Source organism: Pungitius pungitius, chromosome 10, assembly GCF_949316345.1.
Source record: "Pungitius pungitius chromosome 10, fPunPun2.1, whole genome shotgun sequence".
NCBI lineage: Eukaryota > Metazoa > Chordata > Actinopteri > Perciformes > Gasterosteidae > Pungitius > Pungitius pungitius.
The window spans coordinates 16,917,960-16,939,130 of NC_084909.1; the positions used below are offsets into that span (position 1 = coordinate 16,917,960).

Consider the following 21,171-nt stretch of genomic DNA (forward strand, 5'->3'; position numbering starts at 1 on the left):
CTTGAATCACTCCGCAGTGCACCACAGTGAGCTCCTGTTAGTCACTGCTCATTTTGGAAATTCTGACACTGAATTGCCAGTTGCCGGGGCCCTTGTTGTATTTGTTGAGCTTTGAGGTCTGGGATTTTTTTAAGTGCATGTGGGTGAGTGTGTCTCTCCCTGGCTAGCTAATGTCTGTCTCTCTGCCCAGAGCTCAAGCTGTGGTTACTGCTGCGATTGGGGGGGGGTCATGGAAACAAAGCTCACGCTGCGCCCCCACGTTACACTGTTAGCTTTGTCAGCACTTTGTTGCCACCTCCGTTGTTGCCGTGTTGAGGAAAATCACCCAATCATAGATAGATGTGCTCCAAAATCCTTTCAGGGCCCTGTTCCTCATACGTGGTTCAACTAAGTCGATCAAATATCCCATTATCCAGCTCAAACCGTCTCGTTAGTTTGAGCAGCCTCCCCTCCACTAATTGAAAAAAGCTTGTAGGTTCGCAAAAAGCGCAACGTATGCTCTAATAAACTTTCAATCAGGACAGACTCGGTCCAAAATTGACAAACATTTATTACACAGTGTAATGTGGAAATCATGCAGAATCTTAGGCGATTGCACTAAACCGGGATAATCAAGGGGCTGTGAAGCCGAGTTCTGCTTGGCCGAATCCCCCCCCTGGAGTCCAGACACTAGTGGTAGAGGTGAAGAAGGGATGAAAACCCAGAACAAGTGAAGAATGCCTGATAGCTGCTGGAGGTGCCTGGAGTGGAGAAGGGTCGTGTCCGGACCAAACCTGACAGCAGCACAGAGAGAACCCCTTAAAAGGTTTGAAAGCAACTATGTGATTGGTTTAGAGCCACAGCGCCGCCTCTGTTGGTCGTATACTCCACTGATTGGATAGTTCTGGGAGACCAGCTGAAGCATATCTAAATTACGCGTGGGATAAAGTCTTCCTTCTAGAACTACTGCTTAAGCTCCATGATGGGTATATTTACATTTGATCACATTTTATTCCAGGGCTTTATTCTGGGTTTTAGGAGTCCTATTGTGATGTGAAAGTGTGGGTTAGGGTGCAGTCCTGGTCCTACAGCTCCTCGCTTCTTTCCAGTGGGCACAGCAACATGGTGTCAAATGGTTTTGTCCAACGTCACAGGGGAAACAAACCGGACGAAAGGCATCAAGATAAACTATTTTGAAATAGCCAATATTCTCGCTGACGGTCTCGTTTTCTCTAAAGAGGAATTAGGATTGTTTCACAAAAGTTTAACTACCATCTTGGGAGATTTATCTACAAGATCAAGTGTGGTAACAATGGATAAAGACTCAATTGCTCCTCTTTTTCAGTTGGAGATTATAGGCAGTAGAATAATCCTATTATATAATAAATGAAAAAATAAACAAGAAATCACCTCTGTAAGATGTAAATTACCTTTGGGTTTATTTAAGCTTCTGTCGCTCTTCAAGCAACCCCCACCCTCCCAAATTAAAGAAGAAAGAAAAGAATGAGTTGCTCATGTCTATTAGAAAGTCTTGTGTTTATTCACCACTACACCCTGATAGAACACACATTTCAGTTAAACCAAATAAAAGAAAATTGTTTGACAAGTATATTCCATTTCTCATTATCTGGAACTAAGTGTGTATGAGGCAGTGGATCCAGAAGTGCACTTAACATTACATTGATGGTTGGTCATTATAAAATCATAAAACCAGCGTATAAGAGTTGTGTAAACATTGCTGTGGATTCTGTGACTGTAAAATAGGGTGGTGATGATTCCAAAGGGATCACGTGTGTTTTAAGACAATATAGATCAATAAAAGTTGATGTTGCAATGGGAATGTAAAATACACAATATATCAGAAAAAAAATATTGCATTGAATGATGCAAGTCCTGCTTGTACGGATGTATGGCTTAAAACTCTGCCCAAGATATTCAAATATGTTTCTTGTATAATCATAGAACTGCTTTTTTTTAAACTTGAAGACGTATGATGAAAATGTGACTTTACAAGACTATGCACTTAAAAAGGTCATTGGTAAAACAAATATATAGCACCAGAAGGTTCAAACTAATTATGCAACAAATCATGTTGCCTCCCTTCTCTACTTCAAGAATTTCGGGGATAAAGTCCATTTTTTGTGGAATCCAGTGCAGCCACCATTGCTTTAGTATTACATCCTTACAGTGTGGCTTTTTGGGGTGATGCTCCTAAGAATCTCCTAAACAGAGGGGGCAGCTGGCCATGCTTCGTCCTATGTTCTTATTGCATCCATGACTCCTTGGTTGACGGGGGCTGCTGATAAATGTAAAAGAAAAATATGGTTAGTCATTTTACAAACCGACTTCTTTGTATCTAGCACGTTATCACTTGTGAATAACTCAAACAATTTCTTGAGGGATGGTGTATCAAATAATGTACGCGCAAAACGTACGTGAAAAAGTAAAAAAAGTATAGTAAGGCCCACTAAAATGAATGATATATCATGTAATTTATAAATAATGTGTTATTTACTTGTGTTTTGATCTACAATGTTAAGCAACTAAAGCTGTTGAATGAATGTGGAACAAAAACAACAGATTACATATCCGGATAAACACTGCAGGGATGTATGGCATACACTGAGATGCTAACTCATGTAGTGTTTTGACAATAACTGATCATGTACCTGCTTTTCCGCAAGCCGTAACACACTGCTGATGCGTGTCAAAGCGATTTTGGTTCCCGTCGCAGCCTCCGTACCAGAACCGTGTGCAGCTCTTGCTCAGGGCATCGAAGTGCCACTTGAGGACAAATTTGGCACAAGTGCCTTCCTCTTTGGGAAGCTGGCAAATGTCCACATCTGTAGAGTCCACTGTGAGAGAGGTGACAAATGCCAGTTAATAAAAGTATAAGTGCACTGTAATCCAAGTCTCATTTACCTATCCTAGCTTTCCCATACACACATCCATACACATCCATTTTCACAAAAACAGTCATATTTAACACATTTTGTGTGATAAATATGACTGTGCTCTACGAGTCTGTGCCATTCTAGAAGAGCAAGGCTTTCTGCTGTGGTCAATTGCCTTAAATTCCTTCCAGTTGTAATTGATACACAAATGGTCATGTTATGTATATCTTTAAATATAATATAAACATTACAGCATTGTACATACTAACTAGAAATGAAGAAGGGATGCCAGCACATTGCCGGAAACCTGTTAGTTTACTTGTAAATGTTTGATGGAAGGAACAAAAGCACTTCCATTAAAAGCTGACTTTTGTTTGTTTGTGCCAAACATTGCAGTAGGTTTTAACTTTGCATTGGAATTCAAGTTTACCAACCTGAAAGTCAGTTGTGTCTTCAAAACATTTGTTTAGGAACATTTCTATTATACTGTACTCTTATTCAGTAAGTGTAGATCAAAGCTCACCAGGATTCGGGAGGATCTGCACCTTTTCCGCCTGCTGCTCTTCTGGCTGAGGCTCCGGCACTGTGGAAACCAAAATGTGGATTAACCTTAAAGAACGAAACTGATGCTAAGGCTAATTAGCAATCTTTGCTTACTAACGGACACGTCGTCACAGCTGCATAAATATATAAATATATATAAAGCAGCTCACAATGGGTTGTAAGACAGAGCCTGTTTAGCCTTGTGTTCTCTCATCCCACATGTGCACAAGTGTTCTCCCTTCTAAGAAACAGCAGCTGTAAGCTGTAATATCTTTACAAACTCTGTATATCATCATTGCAAAACACTCAACAAGACCACGACTCTTTGCTGCCTTGGCTCCTAAATGGTGGAACCTGCTCTCTAATGATATCAGGGCTGCAAGACACACCTCTTCAGACAATACCTTGACTTTAACATTAACATTAAATAACAGTGTCTGAAATACACAGTTCCTAAAGTGATTACTCATTACTTTTCTTTAGAAGAAAAGCACTGTAACAAGAACAACAACATTCATTCTTTTCGAGATTAAGGAATAGCAAAATGTGCGATTAATTAGTTAATTATTTTTAATCTGGTGACAGCCCTAATATAAGGACTAAATATTGTGAATTTGTGCTAAAATTTCAAAGATATCATATTTTTGCTGCTTATTAACAAGATATGCATGTTCAAAATTACAGAATGATGGTCAACGCGTAAGAAAAAAAAAACAATATCGATACTATATCGATTATGTGTGATCCCTCACCTGTTTCTGGTTTTTCCAGTGGTGCGGTGTTCACAGTCCTGGGGCCTTGGTTAGCATGCTTATGCTCTGGCATGTGATCTGCTGCTTCTGTAACGGAATAGTTTTACCAATATTTAGGTTGAAATGATGAAGGTACTGAAAAAAGATACATTTATGCGTTTAGGAACTTACTGGTAGTAACGATGCCTTTGCGGGTGGAGACAGTTTCACCCTCTGCATTGTGGGCGTAAACCACAACATGGTATGTTTGGGCACTTACTAAGTTGTGCACCGAAAGCTCTGTGTCTGACACGTTGGTCTTCAGCACCAGAGCATGGTCGTGGAGACGAGTCACCACAACCTCAAAGTAGACAAAGAGCTTGGGGTCTGGGCCGGTCCAACGCAATTTCAAACTACTGGATGTGACGTTAGAGACGTGCAGCTCATCTGCATCTGAAGGGGGGGGGGGGGGTGAACAAAGTGGTATCAAGGCAGGACAATGCACAGCAAAATCCCTTGTGGACGGACATTTAGCTATGCATGTTAACCCATCCATGTGTGGCTTTACTTCATCCACACTTACCATTGTGCTTTCTTTGATGAACTGCTTGTTGTTTTTCATGATGTTTCTGATGATTACTGTAAATGAACCAATGAATAGCACATGAAAGCATTATGTTTTCAACCAATTAAATGAAAACGAGTACCGTTTCATAAAAAATATAACTTACTCCTGCTGTGATGGTGTAAAGGGGTTTTTAAGTGGTTGGTCACTCTGGAACCACTTGCAGTTTTTGGAGACTTCGGGGGACATGTAGAAAGCATTTTCGACTGAAAAGAAATTTAACAGAAGACCGTATTTAAGGTTTAGTTGATACAGTAACTGGCATTAAGCCTAAACTGGGAAACAGGATTGGACTTACTGCTGATATACTTTGGCAAAAGCTGGCCAAAGGTCTGGATGTTTTTGTCATAAAATTCCGAGATGCTGTCCAGCCGCTTGAAGAACACATCTGACGGCTCGCTGGCCATGCGTGACAAGACACGGGTGTCTCCTGCACTCAACTTGTCACCAATGCCCAGGATGACCAGGAAGTAGCCTCTGCACTTGACCTCAGTGGCAATACGCAGAAGCTGCACCTCTTCTTCTTCCACACTCCCTGTCACAAAGAACATCAGCACTTTCCTGTCCCGGTGGAGAGGCGCCGTCTCAAACACCTGCTCCACTGTGGATTCGATAGCTGCTGCCAGCGCACGGCCACCCTCTAACTGTGGTGTCTTCTCCAGCAGAAATTTGACAAAGTCCTGAGCTGAGTGGTGATCGGTCAAACCAATGTCCACATGGATGGCGGAGCCCGTTTTGTTGTTGAGGAACTTGTAAGGTGCTTGCTGGATCACAGACACCCTGGCGTGGTTAACAGATGATGTGGGATTTGAAGACACTTGTAGCTGCTCCACTATGTGTGCAATGTAACGCTTAATCTCTGTAAAAACTGTTGGGTAGGTGGACTCAGAGCTGTCTATGATGAAAGCCATGTCGATGTCCACGTCTGTGGTTGAGGACCTCCTATCTCGACTGGGCAATGGTGGAACATAGTCACACATTTGGTCCGGAGAGCAAATGTCTGAAAAAGGACAACACATTGCAATATAATGTTATTTTGATTACTACAAGGTTAGAATAACTATCGGAGAAAACATTTTTCAGAAATAAATTCACTATTATACCTTTTCCATTTCAATTATTTGCATGGCATAAAATAATTAATTTACACGAAAGAAACAACACATCTGGATAATAACCTGATCAAGACATTATTATCAAACAAATTGTCCAATATTATAATATATTTTTAATAATGGTAAAAGATGTGCATCATAGCTGTGCAGATACTATTAGTGCACAAACATAGAACTCTTACCAAGGCACACATGGCAGTTCATCACCTTCTGGATCACTGAATTGTACTGTGCACTTCCAGCATTAGGAAGGACAATCACTTGGCCCAGTGCTGTGTTGTTGACCTGATGCACAAAAAGGAAAAAAAAATGTTATGCAATCCCACTGTGCATATGCCTTACAAACACTTGCTGTAAAGCAAAGTTAGTGTATCGGATTTTTGGTTCACCTCCAGCGCTCTGCTAAGAGCTCGGTCCTCACGAGGCACCAGAAACAGAGTAGTAATTCCGGCGTCATGGAGGCGAAGAGCTGCGTTGGTAACTGTTTGTGCCTGACTGACTGTTCCTCCAACAAAGAAGATGGCCACCTTTCTCATGAGGAAGCCACTGCGCACTCTCTTAAAGGTGTTGTGGGCCAAAAAGCTCATGGCTGTGTCCAAGCTGCGCTGCTTCCGGGTCTGCAGGGTCTGAAGTCCCTCAATGTGCTGCAACAGGACGCGTTTCTTCATTGCATCAGCGAACCGAACCTCTGTGGTTACTTCATTGTTGTACAGGGTTAAAGCAACACGAGCTCCTCTTGGACAGCTACTCTCGGAGATGGTGATGTCTCTGACTAGGCGCAGGACTGTTTCTCGCATATTGTTGAAGGCCGGGCGGCCAACACCTTCAGAAGCATCCAAGGCAAAGGCCAGCTCAGTGGGGAAGAGCGGGCATTCCTTCTGACCTAAGGGTGTACACATAAAGCATTTTTTTCCCAGCAAAGTGATGCGTACAGTTTAAAATAATGTATCTGAAAAATAGTAGTTTGTACTTACCAGAACAGCAAGCTGGAATAAAAAGGGGTGAAGGAAACATGATTATCGTGGTTATGTACACAACCCATATCATTTTTGTTCTCATGGAATAGCATTATTGGTATTTGTTCAATTATACTTACGACAATTTTCTCTGATCTTCTTAACCAGGTCACATTGCTGAGGACATAGATATTTGAAGACATTTTATAGAAAAGATATTGATCATAGGCACCATGCAATGAATTTGGCACTGATCATTGAATACAATTTTCAACGGTTTGATACACAAGCACATACCACAACACCTGGTCCTCTCGGGCCTTTCTGTCCCTGTGGGGAAAAAATGAGCTGTGTTTTAACAGCAGTTTTGTAACAGTGTAACAATTTGACATTGTGGAGTGTAAACTATGAGTTCTAAGTCTTTTATTTTGTACCTTTATCTGACAGACAGGAAATGTGGGTGCACAGAGTACGGGAATGACATGCAGCTATTGATTTGGCCACTGCGAATTGACCCGGGCTCCTGCAGGGGCTGGATTTGTCCCACATTACATTACCTCCTAATGTCTATTCCTAACTACTTTTCTTGACCTCTGTGGAAAGATGCTCAGGGAAATTCATGAGAAGTTAGAAAAAGACAACCGGGGTTTTTAGGGAATCAAACTCCACTTTCAGCTACGTAGTTATGATGCGACGGGACACGCATGACGTCAGTCTGCAGTGGCAAAGTTGAAATATTGCTGCTGTAAGGAATTGTTGATCTTCTTTTCTTTCGGAAAGAACGGTCCAGTGGTTCCTATGCTGAAGGAGCTAATCAAGGAAGCATTGAAACTTCTTTCCTTAGCATTTAGAGAATTCAAACTCTTATCATGGCGGCCACTTGCACTACTTCCGGGTCATTTCACCCAGTTTAGAAAGCAAAAAGGACTACAGATGGGGCAATTGAAGCCATGCTGTATAGACCCTTACCCTAGCCATCAGGCCACCTATTTGATGACTACTATATGTTATATTTTCTTCTTCTTACTATTACAAATATTCTGCAATGGGCGCATGCCATCAATGTCTTTATGTTGCTTACATATGGCCCAGGATATCCAAAGTCTCCCTTCGTTCCGGGTGTGCCAGTACTCCCTGAGATACCCTGGAAAGAAAACAGAGAAACATTCATTTTTAAAGCTATCTAACAGTCAATTGTCCAAAAAGCGAGCCTACCCTAAATATAGTTATAAAATATAGTTATACTTTCTGAATAAAAACCCTTCAATTCTACCGTATGACAACAAACTATATGGCCATTGAGGCTTCGTGTTTCCATATGGTATGTCACATTTGGGAAAACTCTAAAGAGGATCTGAAGATGTACCCCCTGTCCAGCATTCCCTTTGCGTCCGGGTCCTCCGCTCGTTCCGGGTTCACCAGCTGGTGCCTGAGATGATCAAAGGAAAGTGGATGATGATGTTCTATAATTTGAGGCCTCTGATGAAATGTAACATTCATTGTCATTACCTTTGGTCCTGGGTACCCTGGGAAGCCTGGATCACCCTGAAGAGAAAATCCATACATATTATTATAATACATGGCATTTACCATACAGTATAATTTTTTCCATTATTGTCCCATTGAATGAGTGTTTAACTGCATTTATCTTGAGACAGGTTATAGTGGTGCAGTGAAAAAAATGCCTCTTTACATAGGCCGTAGCCATGGCATTTATTTATTTGATTCAGCAAGACATAAAGGATGCACTGTAGATGTGTATAGGACGGGACTTCTTAGAACTGTACGCCCAGACAGACCTTGCCAAAACCAGAGTAAAATAACCCCCAAGCATCTAATCATATGAATCAGAAATTCTCCTTACTGTGGACTATTTAAAGGAAATTATGAATTGAATCTGGGAGGTTTTCTCCATTAAAACTCTTTTCGCACGAGTATTGGGGGATAGGGAGGTGGGATTTCTCAGGCAATCTTAATTGTCTTTTCACGCTCTACTTCTCCTGGGGCTTCTCCTGGCTAAGGGAGCTGACGTTTCTTTACACCTGGTTTTACTAGTGATCATAAAAAGTGAATGAAACATGTGAATCGGCCAACCAGAACCAAGGTTTTCACTCCTGACATTTCTTTCTGATGTGACGCAGGCACAAAAGCCTCTCCTAGTCTCATCTATCTTCACTCTATCAAAGAAAAACTTTCCTTGATTACTGTCCACATCTTGGGCTGTCATTTAGCCTGGTATCTATCTGGTATGATTCATAGAGCTTCAAATCCTGTTAGTAATTTATTTTTTTGTGTGTTATATTGTATTATTTCTTCACACGTAACATGTGAACTGATTTTTAAACATCATTTAGAACACTCACTTTTTCTGACAGAAATATAAAAAGACAGTTATTACACTTTTATCATGGGTTTGCCATTTTCGGAGCAGAGGTCAAAAATAGGCTAGTGGTTTAGGGTAATATTTCAATAAATTCATTGAAATTTTCACAAACTTACATCAAACTAAATCCATATATTCTTGTTACAATGCATGCTACTTAAGGTCAGAATTCACTTGCCTTTCTTCCTTTAGGCCCTTCAAAGCCAAACCCATCTCTACCATCTTGACCCTAGAAAGCGTAGAAGAACAAAAACAATTGTCAACAGGTCCATTTTCAACTGCAAACATTCCGCCTAACAGAGCAGCATTGTTACATGATACCATTTAACATTGTGATACATTCAAAACCATTTTACACTATGCTACTATGGTACTTACGGACTCTCCGCGGGGACCAAGAGGTCCTATAACACCCTTTGGTCCTGGATCTCCTGGTTCACCCTGGAAAGGAATGAGACAGAGATTGACTGAGAGAAATAATATGTCAAGTGATATTTTTATTCAAGTAACTATCCTTTGTTGCCCAAGAACCAAAGCCAATGTTATGTTTTCATATTTTTATGTTTTTGCTTAAATAGACTACACTTCTGCGTCCATTATTGTGAAAGACGTAGGTCTGGGCAAGTCTGTAAATAACAAGTATTCAATACCTTGCGACCAAGAGCTCCTCTTCTACCACTATCTCCAGCGGGACCTGGACTCCCGCCGGGACCCTAGAAAACAAAAAATGAGGATATAGAAGAGAAAACACTCGTTTTATAAAAACAGAGGATTTTGCAGTTCAGCCGGTTTGCCATTGCAGTTGCAAAGTGGGGTACACAAGTTATTGCCTGATTGATTTTTGTATATCTGCTCTGTGTCACTTTATACATTTTAAAACTGATAAAAATAAATATGTATGACTTGAGTAGCAAAATATTCCCTCTGATAAAATTAACTTAAAAGGTTCTCACTCTGGGTCCAGCGTTTCCATCTTCTCCTCTGGGTCCCGGAGGACCGTTTGGTCCCGAAGGACCCTTAAAATAGACAAACCAAACATTGATGACACACCAGTTTCTTGCATATCAGAGCTGGACTTTCAAACTCAACTAAATAAAGAAGAAACCTAAAATATCAGTTACGGTCCAGTCAAAAGTAATTTAAATACGGCAGTCACAGTCCAGTATTACGATTTATTGTATAATTATTATTGTAAACATCGGCTTTAAAACATGATTTGGCAAGTGAATTTGTCAATTGAATGATCTTCCAATTGCTGTGAAAGAACGAGAAACTTACTCTTGATCCTCCTATACCAGGTTCTCCCTGAACACCCTTATCACCTGGACCTCCGGGAATACCCTTAAATGACATACATGCAGTAAAATGTTACTGCCAAGAGTTTCTGAAATGAGTGTTGACCAATTTAGTTTCACCAAAAAGGGTCTTACAGCCTTTCCATATGAGCCTCTTCTTCCTTTAGCCCCCTAATGAAGTGGGAGCAGAAATCATGATTAACAAAAACAGTGGCAAGTCATGTAGCAAAGGTAATGAGTACGTGGCAATCTCGTTTACCGGTCTGCCAAGTTCACCAGGGGCTCCCTTCTGTCCATCCTGACCAAGCTTTCCCTGTCATTCAAACAAACACATCCAAAATGTGTAAAATGCATTGGCACGGTTTTTCTACAACAATACAATGTGTGAAGGGGGGACATTACCGCTGGTCCAGCATCACCAGGGTCTCCTTTAGGTCCAGTGCTGTTGTTATTTTTTCCACCAACACCCTATTAGACAGATATACATTTTATAATTGTTGTTCAATTGTAGATTCAAACGGCCTAAAACTTTTCACTATCTGCATGCAAATCGAATTACAGGCAATCAATACATTAATGTACTTAACATTCCTCAATAATTGTTAGTTTGGGTTTATTAATTTACAATATATATATTTGGACATTCAAATGAAATGCTAGTGAATGCAGTTTCCATAATACTCACAGGGTCTCCTCTGAATCCCACTCCTCCTGTGTCTCCTTCTTGTCCTTTTGTACCTTTGGGACCCTAAAATCGAAAAATATGCTCGGCAAACATTCATGATTTCTAACCATTTGAGATTGAAAGGAAAATGTGTAGGAAGAAATGCAAAGCAAAATTTTCACTCACTCTCCTGCCAGCGTTTCCTCTCTCTCCCGGGGGTCCGGCCACTCCACTTTTGCCCTGAAATCATACAGCAAATGCCAGTTAAATTCCACAATCATTCATAACCCATTACATATACACGCATCTCACACTGCTAAGAACAAAAAGCAAGCGTGAATTATTCTTTATGATTTAATATACAGTATATTAAAGAAATGGACTAGATGGCTACATCTAATAGAACACAGACTTACCTCTTCTCCATTGATGCCATCAAGTCCAATTTCTCCAAAGTCACCCTGCAATACAGTGGACGTTGCTTGATCAGCAGACTTTTTCCATTTATCGGAAAATTGAGACTATGAAAAATTTCAGAAAAATACTCACCTTTTCTCCTGAAGAACCACGAGAACCCTGAAGAAAACAATATAAATAGTGTCACACCACTATTAAATAAATAATAAATGAAAAAGATTTGAAAAGTTTAAAGTAACAATCAAACTGAAGTTTAATGTTACTGTTAATATCAAAGCTTTTACCTTGACACCTCTTTGTCCAGGACATCCCTGGAAACCCTGAGTTCCATTGACACCAGGAGGACCTCTCTCTCCCTGTCATTACAGGACAATTAAAAAGTCAATGAACACTATGACAAAACAAAGGATTGATGCAATATGAAGAAACAGAAAGTGAAGCAAATAAAGAACATGACAAGTTGTTACTGTACATCTTGATGTAAAAATATGGTTAAACCGCAGTCATAGATCAAGACGGTTTACAGTCAGAAATCTTATAGAAACATTTTCATGCTACTATGCTACGACATATGTTGGAAAAACATTTAAACTTACAGGTCCACCTTCATCTCCAGGATGTCCTTGGCTTCCTGGTGATCCCGAATCACCCTAAAACACCAAAAACAATGAATTAGCATCTGACAAACAATTGTCTGGTATAATTAAAGGCAAAATCACTTTTTAACATTCACTACCTTAGTCCCTGACTCTCCAGCTGCTCCTCTGCTTCCTCTGGTGCCACTGCATTTGCAATGCACATTACAGCATTCCCTCTCTGCAATATGGTCCTGCACACCAAAATAAAAACAAATATTGAGTGATTCAAAGGGAAAGCTCATGAAATGCTTGTGTCTATCTGATTAATACTCACCAGTTCTTCTGTTAGCTCATCGTCCAAGTATAGGATGTTGAGTCGTAAAGGTCTGGTGTACCTGTATCCCCGACCAAATTCCAGCAGCAAAGCTTCCTCAAATTTGGGCACTCGCTCAAGGCCGACCAGAATGAAACTGTTCACTCCTGTTTTGCAGAGAGGCCGGAAAATAAAATGCTTCTGAATATGATACTGCTATAATTTCAAAGAGGTTTAAAGATAGTCGACTGAAGGACACCATACTATATCATCTTTTTACCTGAGAAACGAAGCTCCTCAACTTGCTTTTTCAATTCATCAAATTGGGCGTCAATACCATCAGTAAGATGAATAACAACCTTCAGGGGAAAAACACATATTACAGTTTCTGTTATTATCTTGTTATCTATCTAAATGTTCATTAAATATGGCTCTGATACTTGAAAAGTATATCAACATATTTTTTGTTATCAAAATGATCCAAATACTGCAGTTTCTGATTCAAAATTAGGAAATTGATCATTGATGATCATTAGATGATTGATAAGATATGATAGAAGAGTAATTTGTGGATTACAATTGTAACGTAGATGAACCAATCTGCTGGAGAGGAGTTTTTTTTGTTGGTACCAAAGAAACGCTCAGTGTGTTGTGATAGAGTAATTATCTTGGACAAGTACATACATAGCCTTGGTGAAAACAACGGGCATGTTTCCCCTTTCTTAATGTTACTAACAGAATTAACATTATTAGCTGCTGATATGACCAACAGCCAGGGCTGGCTTAAAATGAATACATGCTACTTTCATGTTCCGCACACTGCCCTTTGCTACTGATAAAGAGTAAGGATTGGATATTAGATCATTTTTGTGTAATGTTGTTTGGGTTTGAGACATTTCTAGTTGTAATGATTTCAGTAACCAACCTTGACAATGCCGTCCTGTCTGGTTTTGAAGCGATTGGTGTAAGCTGAGATGGTCTTGCCATTGAGGACAAAGGGGCCACGATTCCGTAGGGCGTTGAATGCCTCAAAGAGCTCACCAGCCTTGCTAGTGAAGTCCAGCTGGACAGGCTCAGAAGTCGAGTCTAAGGCCAGCATGCCAATTTGCACAGAAGGAATCTGCCCAGATGAGCAACTGATAGCTGCAGATTGCGAAATCCTCTTCAGAATGCCTTCGACCTTCATCCGAAGGTTGGTCTGAGCATTGAAGATGTTCTGGGCAGAAACATCAAAGCCCACCAACACCTCTATGCTGCAGGCTGTAAAACAAGTTTTACGAATTTTATTGTCTTTTGTTGAGAACATAGAAAATATGAGGGAACTAATATGTTTAGTTACAAGTTGCAAATTACATGTGAACAAAATATATTGTATATATAAAGTTGGTGTATATCTAAATAATAAAACCATGTCCCTTACTTTTAGAAGTTTCTGGCACACCATGACACAGACGGCCTTTCACTTCATCGTCCAACGTCTCCAGAATTTGCTCATTGAGCTCTGATAGTTCTAGGAAGGTGCTTGCTCTAGCCACAGTGGAAGGCTCACTTGCTAAGTTTCCTAATTCTTTCTCAATGTCGCCCACTCCTACAGCAAAGACCCTCACACCTTTCTTCTTTAAACCAAGGGCGGCTGTTTTGCCATCATCAGCTGAGCGGCCTCCAGTGACAACCATTAGAATTTGAGGAGTGCCCTCATCCATCCTGCTGCCTTTTTCTTTGGTAAAGTAAACATTTTGAGCGTGGCGTATGGCTGCACCAGTATTAATTTTACGTCCACCTTTATATTCTGCTCGGCCAATTGCACTTAAAATGTCGTCCCGGTTCTGGTATGTGTTGAGATAGAAAACATCAGTAACATCTGCGGCATAATGTGCCAGACCAATCCGCAGGTCGTCTCTCTCGTTGAAGAACAGATCAATTAAGTTGGTAATAAACATCATCACTTCATTGAAGTTTTCCTTGCCTAAGTTAATGGAGCCATCTACCAAAAACACTATATCAGCTTTTTTTTGAGGAAGTGGGTCAGGTCCTATGAGAAAGAAGATGAGATATTGATGAGGACAAAAGGAACAAGGCTGAAAACAAATATTTTGAAAAAATATATATTTTCATTGTATTAGCAATATCAGACCATATTTAGATGTAAGGCGTGATTACTAAGTATATGTTATATGGGAATATTTTTACACAAACCTGTTGATGTTTCCTCAGTAATGGTCCCACTCAACCTGTCAATAACCCCCTGACGGATTTCTGGCAGGCCACTGAATTCTCGAACCTTGAGGACATCAGCTGAGGATGTGGCTATTTGGGTTAGCTGCTTTGTGTCGGCATTAGCAGCGCCAACACCAATGCAGTTGACACGACCTGCTTTAAGCAGAGGTCCGTAGATGGAAACATCTTGGGGAGAACGTCCACCTGTGAGTACCACAAGATGCTGGGAGGCCTCTTGACGAACCCCTGAAGAAACTTTGAACTCATTCTGTTGAACGTATTTAATGGCATCGGCCAGATCTGATGACCGTCCACCCATCGGACGAAGTCTTTTAATTGCGGAGACAACAGCTGGCTTGTTGTTGTGAGAGTTGAGTGAGAACTCTGTTTTGACTCGGTTTGCGTACTGGACAACCCCTATGCGCACTTGATCAGGCTGCACGTCGAGTTGTTGGACAATGTTAAGGATGAAGTCACGGATATGCGCTGCGCCCTCAACACCTGTGTTGTCTGAGCCATCAATAAGGAAAATTATGTCCTTTCTCCCAAGATTTAATATACCTGCAAAAAAAAAAAAAAACTACAATAACATAACTTATTGTTGAATTATGTAAAACGATAGCGGATGTATAGTTCAGTCATTTTCCACACTTACAAGTCATAATTAACGGAATGCATGCAAAAATATATCTTACCTAAGTCCACTAGCAGAGGAACATAATTGCGGATGTCAGTGGTGGATATTGTTTTGACGGAATCAATGAGCTGCGACTCCACTCTTGACAGCTGCCGAAAACTGTCAACTGTATATACCAGTTCAGGCTTCAGTGAAATCAGTCTCAATTCGTCGGGGTCTGCATTCCTTGAACCAATGGCAAGAGGTGCAACCTGGTTTCTCTTAAGTTGTTCAGCTGAAGTGGACACATCATCTGTTGACTTGCCACCTGTAACTAGAATGAGGAACTGGGGCACACCCTCCTCAATGCGGCTTCCTGCTGACCTCTGGTAGATATTTCTATAGACCCACTCAAGAGCGGCACCTGTGTTTAGACGGTTCCCGCCTTTGCTTTGGAGTTTTGTCACAGCCTGGCGTACCTCGTCTTTGGTGGAGAATTCATTTAGAAGAAATTCGAGCTTCGGTACATCACTGTACTGAACCACTGAAATTCTGACTTTATCCAATCCTACGTCCAGCTTCTCCACAACTCTGGTTATCATTTCACGGATGGAAGGGAACTCATTACGCACAGTTGTGGTGCCATCTATCAGAAAAACAACATCCCTCTTTTCTCCACCAGTGGGTGCTGGGGTCACTGCTCAAAAAGAATGCAAGAACAGAAACAAGGTATGATTAATACATTTCGAGTTACCTAAGTCTATCTATTATAGATCATAGGGTCTATTATAGGGTCAGAGTGCGCAAGAATGTATTTAGGCTGAAAATCCAAATTTCAATGATTTAAGTGATTACCTGCAGGTGGAAATTCTGGACGCATGCTGTTGATGTCAGCATCTGACAGCTCAGTGAGGGTGGTGATTAGGTTTTCTTTGACCGTGTAAAGGCCAGGAAGGTCATCGATAGTGAAAGCAAAGTTAGGCACGTATGACACCACTCGAAGTTCTGTAGGATTAACATCCCTGGTCCCGATGCTGAAAGGAAGAACTCTCGATTGTTTGAGGGAAGACGCCGCACTACGGACGTCATCTGTTGAGGACCCGCTGGAGATGACAATTACGAACTGAGGTACACCCTCTGCCTTTCTGCTACCACGTGTTGCTGTCAGAACATCCTGATTGACAAACTGTAAGGCCTGACCCAAATTACGCTGTCTTCCCCCTCGCCGCTTCATTCCCCTGACAGCTTGCAAAACACTTTCTTTAGTTGTATGTGCGTTCAGAAACATGTCAACTTGAGCAGAGTCACCATATTGGACGACACCAATCCGGATCTTATTCTCGCCCACATTGAGACTCTCTACAACCCTGCGGATAAACTCCTGGATGATAGGAAATTCCATTCCAACGCCATCAGATCCATCAACAAGAAAAACAACATCCTTCCGGGGGCCTGAAACACAGAAAAGGTTATATTATTGTAACCTAATTGTGAAATATTGAAGAAAACATCAATAGTAAAATAATATAACAGCAGAAATGATACATCAAAGTTTGATTGTCTTTTAACAGATTTTCTTCCTGAGTTGATAACATGGTGAACGGTTTAGCCCAGGGCCTCGAAACCTTTTTTTGCCTCAGACCGTTTTCATGTGAGACAATATTTCACGTAACGGTATTGGAGGCGTGATGGATAAACACGACGCGGGGGTGTTGTAGCGTGCTCTCTGTCCGCTGGAGGGCAGAATGCAGCGAGTAGTGGGCATTTGTATAAGGTAAATAAAACTGCTTCGTGTTTGGAGAATATGTCAACAGGGACGAGTGCACGTAATTGGAGCAGAATCCAGTCAATTTTCAAAATAAAACTTTTAAGAAAAAAAGTGACAACAAAATATATCTGTTAGTGGTGCGGTCCTGTACTAAATGGATCGGTACTCGTCCGTGCCCCGGTGTTTGGGGACCCCTGGTTTAGTCCATATCCAGAACCATATATAGTTTGAGTTTTATATTCAAATTTGTGGTAATGCGTAAAGAAACTGAATAAAAATACCATAATTATAAGTTCTAATGAATGAAAAGAAAATTGTCACATCCAGACTACATCTCACAACGTTTTATCACTGTGTGCTTAAATCATCCACACAGAGAAGTCTAAGCCATCCAGTGGGTAGGAGGATCAATTTTGTGAACCAAATCATTAAAACTGTATGGAGGAAGATTTAAAAGAACTGCTACATGGAAGTACAGGCCTATTGACAATGAAAACATAATATAAAAGAAGCCGAAAATGAGAAGCCAAAAAAATGAGAATACGATAAAAGGAAAACTATTAATATAAAGGAGAAAATGAAGGGACGTGAATAAATAATAGATAAAAGGATGAAGAGTTCATGTTCTTTTTCATACAATTTTGTTTAACTTTACTTGACCTAAAGGAGGTACTTTTTCATAAGCTAAGTACGTTTGCCAGGATTGTATCTTTAAAAGACACAGTAAAGTACAATAAAAACATAGAATTACAATATAAAACCTCAGTGGCTATAGGTATAAAAAAGATGTATGCCTGAAGTGGAAAGTACACAATTAAAACTGGTGTTAAAACATGGTCTTTGCTGTCATCCGCAATTCATTTTCCTACTCTTAGGTGTCTAAGTGTTGGATAGCTGGGAATCCAGTTATAGTAACTTTAGATCCACACAGCAAGAAAAAAAATGGTTCCTTTCAGCTGTCTCTCCACCGAGGAAGATATCATTTGATAAAAGTGTGTTTCCTTTGTCAAAGGTTTTTCGCGAAATAGGTCAAAAGAAGAAAGCTGTTTCAAGGTTACTGAATAAGGTTACTAATGGTGGCAAGGAAATAATATTGTGGAGCTCAAGTCTCAAAAATACACTTCAATACAGTTCACATTGCGTCAAGATATTGTTAACTGGGTCTTTGTGCCTCAAACCTCTGACAATGTCAAGGATCTGGGATTTTGTCCCGAATGTGTTCATATAGAACTGGGGGGTTGGATCTCTGCTGTACTGAACCACAGAGACACGGTCTTTGCTATCATCAACAGGAAAACAATATCCTTTTGGGTAGTGTAAGCTAAGAAAAGACAGGAAGACAAAGAATGAAAGAACATTGCAACAGGTACACCTTTGTACCAATGATATATTTCTGAGCTATTTCTTTGAAAAGGACAAGCCCCTGCGTTGTCAAACTTTTCACAGTAGGGAAGTACCCGGCAGCCTCTTTTAACAAAAAAACATTGAGCCAAACAGGTATTTCACTGGATTCATAGCCCTCACGGTAGGTGGAGCTAGTCAAGAACCTTTTCAGGACAGCAAGAAGCAGTGCTTGTTTACGTACCAAGTTCAGTTGGGGATTCTGTTTCGACGTCAATAACCAAAGTCTCCAAAGAGGACTGAAGTTGCTCTTGGACGAGTTGAAGTTCGGTGAAATCAGACACAGAGACAGCAGAATTGTCATCGTGGGATATCTTCTGCAGTTCTCTGCTATCAGACCCCCTGGTTCCAATTGCAAAGGTCAAGACACCCAACTGTTTAAGAGCAGAGGCCGCTGCATCAACACTGTCAGAAGACCGTCCACCACTTAGCAGTATGAGGACCTGTGGAGCTCCTTCCAGGCGCCTGCTTCCGGCAGAGGCGGTGAAAACATTGTCCCTCACGTACTGGAGAGCTGCTCCAGTGTTGAGGGGTCTTCCGCCTTTGTGCCTCAAACCTCTGACGATGTCAAGCATCTGGGCTTTTGTCCCGTATGTGTTCAAATAGAAGTGGGCGGTTGGATCTCTGCTGTACTGAACCACTGAGACACGGTCTTTGCTATCATCAACACTAAGTCTCTCTACTACTCTTTGGACAAAGTCTTGCATGGCTCGGAATCCAGTTCTAGTACCATCAGATCCATCCAGCAAGAACACAACATCTCTTCCCGTTTGCTTTGTCACCACTGGGAAACATAGAGTCAAAGTTATATTTCGGTTCACGTGTCAAACACTCACTGTCCAAAAGTCAGATGATGAAAGTCAATGCAAAGGTTTCAAAAATATTCTATCATTTCAAGCTCAACAGTCTTGCCAAAGTGGCATTTGCTGACGTGACCAAATGGAAACACACTTTCATACAGTTGAAGTAAATGCCACCATACTCTTGAAATGTCGATTGAGTTACTTTCTTACCAGTTACTGTTGGTGTCATGGGTGTGGCCCTGACAGCCACTGTGCTCATTAGAGAGGAAATCTGTTCTTGGACACTGGGCAGTTCAGTGAATTCAGACACAGATAGAGTGTAATTAGGGTGATGTGATACTTTTCGCAGTTCCCCAGTGTCAGAGTTCCTCGTTCCAATGCCAATGACAATGATGCCCTGCTGTTTCAGAACAGACGCTGGAGTATCTACATTGTCAAAAGACCTCCCACCATTTAGTAGAATTAAAATCTGTGGAACCCCTTGCAGGCGCCGACTCCCGGCGGGGTTTGTAAAGACGTTGTCCCTGACATATTGAAGGGCAGCCCCGGTGTTGAGAGGCCGGCCTCCTTTGTGCTTCAGCCCTCTTATGGAATCCAAAATATCTTCTTTTGTGGAGTATGTATTCAAATTGAATTGGACCTCTACATCTCTGCTGTATTGGACTACAGAGACACGGTCTTTTCTTTCTCCCACGTGTAGTTTTTCAACCACTTTCTCAACAAAATCACGCATGGCAGGGAAGCCATTCCTTGTGCCGTCAGAGCCATCCAGAAGGAAAACAATATCCTTTTGGGTAGTGTAAGCTAAGAAAAGACAGGAAGACAAAGAATGAAAGAACATTGCAACAGGTACACCTTTGTACCAATGATAAATTGCTGAGCTATTTCTTTGAAAAGGACACGCCCCTGCGTTGTCAAACTTTTTCACAGTAGGGAAGTACCCGGCAGCCTCTTTTAACAAAAAAACATTGAGCCAAACAGGTATTTCACTGGATTCATAGCCCTCACGGTAGGTGGAGCTAGTCAAGAAGCCTTTCAGGACAGCAAGAGGCAGTGCTTGTTTACGTACCAAGTTCAGTTGGGGATTCTGTTTCGACGTCAATAACCAAAGCCTCCAAAGAGGACTGAAGTTGCTCTTGGACGAGTTGAAGGTCGGAGAAATCAGACACAGAGACAGCAGAATTGTCATCGTGGGATATCTTCTGCAGTTCTCTGCTATCAGACCCCCTGGTTCCAATTGCAAAGGTCAAGACACCCAACTGTTTAAGAGCAGAGGCCGCTGCATCAACACTGTCAGAAGACCGTCCACCACTTAGCAGTATGAGGACCTGTGGAGCTCCTTCCAGGCGCCTGCTTCCGGCAGAGGCGGTGAAAACATTGTCCCTCACGTACTGGAGAGCTGCTCCAGTGTTGAGGGGTCTTCCGCCTTTGTGCCTCAAACCTCTGACGATGTCAAGCATCTGGGCTTTTGTCCCGTATGTGTTCAAATAGAAGTGGGCGGTTGGATCTCTGCTGTACTGAACCACTGAGACACGGTCTTTGCTATCATCAACACTAAGTCTCTCTACTACTCTTTGGACAAAGTCTTGCATGGCTCGGAATCCAGTTCTAGTACCATCAGATCCATCCAGCAAGAACACAACATCTCTTCCCGTTTGCTTTGTCACCACTGGGAAACATAGAGTCAAAGTTATATTTCGGTTCACGTGTCAAACACTCACTGTCCAAAAGTCAGATGATGAAAGTCAATGCAAAGGTTTCAAAAATATTCTATCATTTCAAGCTCAACAGTCTTGCCAAAGTGGCATTTGCTGACGTGACCAAATGGAAACACACTTTCATACAGTTGAAGTAAATGCCACCATACTCTTGA

General features: G+C 41.3%; 1 protein-coding gene across 1 annotated transcript in view; it reads right to left on the reverse strand.

Annotated features, from left to right (window-relative positions):
• Positions 1-1,491: 1,491 nt before the first annotated feature.
• col6a3 (collagen, type VI, alpha 3) overlaps positions 1,492-21,171 on the reverse strand; it is a 39,787-nt gene continuing 20,107 nt past the window's right edge. Inside the window, exons 25-65 of the mRNA XM_062565261.1 lie at positions 20,368-20,967; positions 19,509-20,102; positions 18,680-19,279; positions 16,182-16,778; positions 15,406-16,023; positions 14,690-15,271; positions 13,914-14,525; positions 13,419-13,753; positions 12,774-12,852; positions 12,515-12,660; positions 12,339-12,431; positions 12,199-12,252; positions 11,887-11,958; positions 11,735-11,761; positions 11,602-11,646; positions 11,372-11,425; positions 11,207-11,269; positions 10,924-10,989; positions 10,781-10,834; positions 10,657-10,692; positions 10,505-10,567; positions 10,180-10,242; positions 9,877-9,939; positions 9,605-9,667; positions 9,405-9,455; positions 8,353-8,388; positions 8,210-8,272; positions 7,925-7,987; positions 7,141-7,173; positions 6,984-7,020; positions 6,862-6,873; positions 6,277-6,770; positions 6,070-6,172; positions 5,071-5,772; positions 4,879-4,978; positions 4,731-4,786; positions 4,340-4,600; positions 4,169-4,255; positions 3,397-3,456; positions 2,649-2,834; positions 1,492-2,275 (exon numbers count right to left, since the gene is read on the reverse strand). Of these exons, the coding sequence (XP_062421245.1) occupies positions 2,235-2,275; positions 2,649-2,834; positions 3,397-3,456; positions 4,169-4,255; positions 4,340-4,600; positions 4,731-4,786; positions 4,879-4,978; positions 5,071-5,772; positions 6,070-6,172; positions 6,277-6,770; positions 6,862-6,873; positions 6,984-7,020; positions 7,141-7,173; positions 7,925-7,987; positions 8,210-8,272; positions 8,353-8,388; positions 9,405-9,455; positions 9,605-9,667; positions 9,877-9,939; positions 10,180-10,242; positions 10,505-10,567; positions 10,657-10,692; positions 10,781-10,834; positions 10,924-10,989; positions 11,207-11,269; positions 11,372-11,425; positions 11,602-11,646; positions 11,735-11,761; positions 11,887-11,958; positions 12,199-12,252; positions 12,339-12,431; positions 12,515-12,660; positions 12,774-12,852; positions 13,419-13,753; positions 13,914-14,525; positions 14,690-15,271; positions 15,406-16,023; positions 16,182-16,778; positions 18,680-19,279; positions 19,509-20,102; positions 20,368-20,967 (7,964 nt within the window). The 3' untranslated portion in view covers positions 1,492-2,234. The remainder of the gene's footprint in view (positions 2,276-2,648; positions 2,835-3,396; positions 3,457-4,168; positions 4,256-4,339; positions 4,601-4,730; positions 4,787-4,878; positions 4,979-5,070; positions 5,773-6,069; positions 6,173-6,276; positions 6,771-6,861; positions 6,874-6,983; positions 7,021-7,140; positions 7,174-7,924; positions 7,988-8,209; positions 8,273-8,352; positions 8,389-9,404; positions 9,456-9,604; positions 9,668-9,876; positions 9,940-10,179; positions 10,243-10,504; positions 10,568-10,656; positions 10,693-10,780; positions 10,835-10,923; positions 10,990-11,206; positions 11,270-11,371; positions 11,426-11,601; positions 11,647-11,734; positions 11,762-11,886; positions 11,959-12,198; positions 12,253-12,338; positions 12,432-12,514; positions 12,661-12,773; positions 12,853-13,418; positions 13,754-13,913; positions 14,526-14,689; positions 15,272-15,405; positions 16,024-16,181; positions 16,779-18,679; positions 19,280-19,508; positions 20,103-20,367; positions 20,968-21,171) is intronic.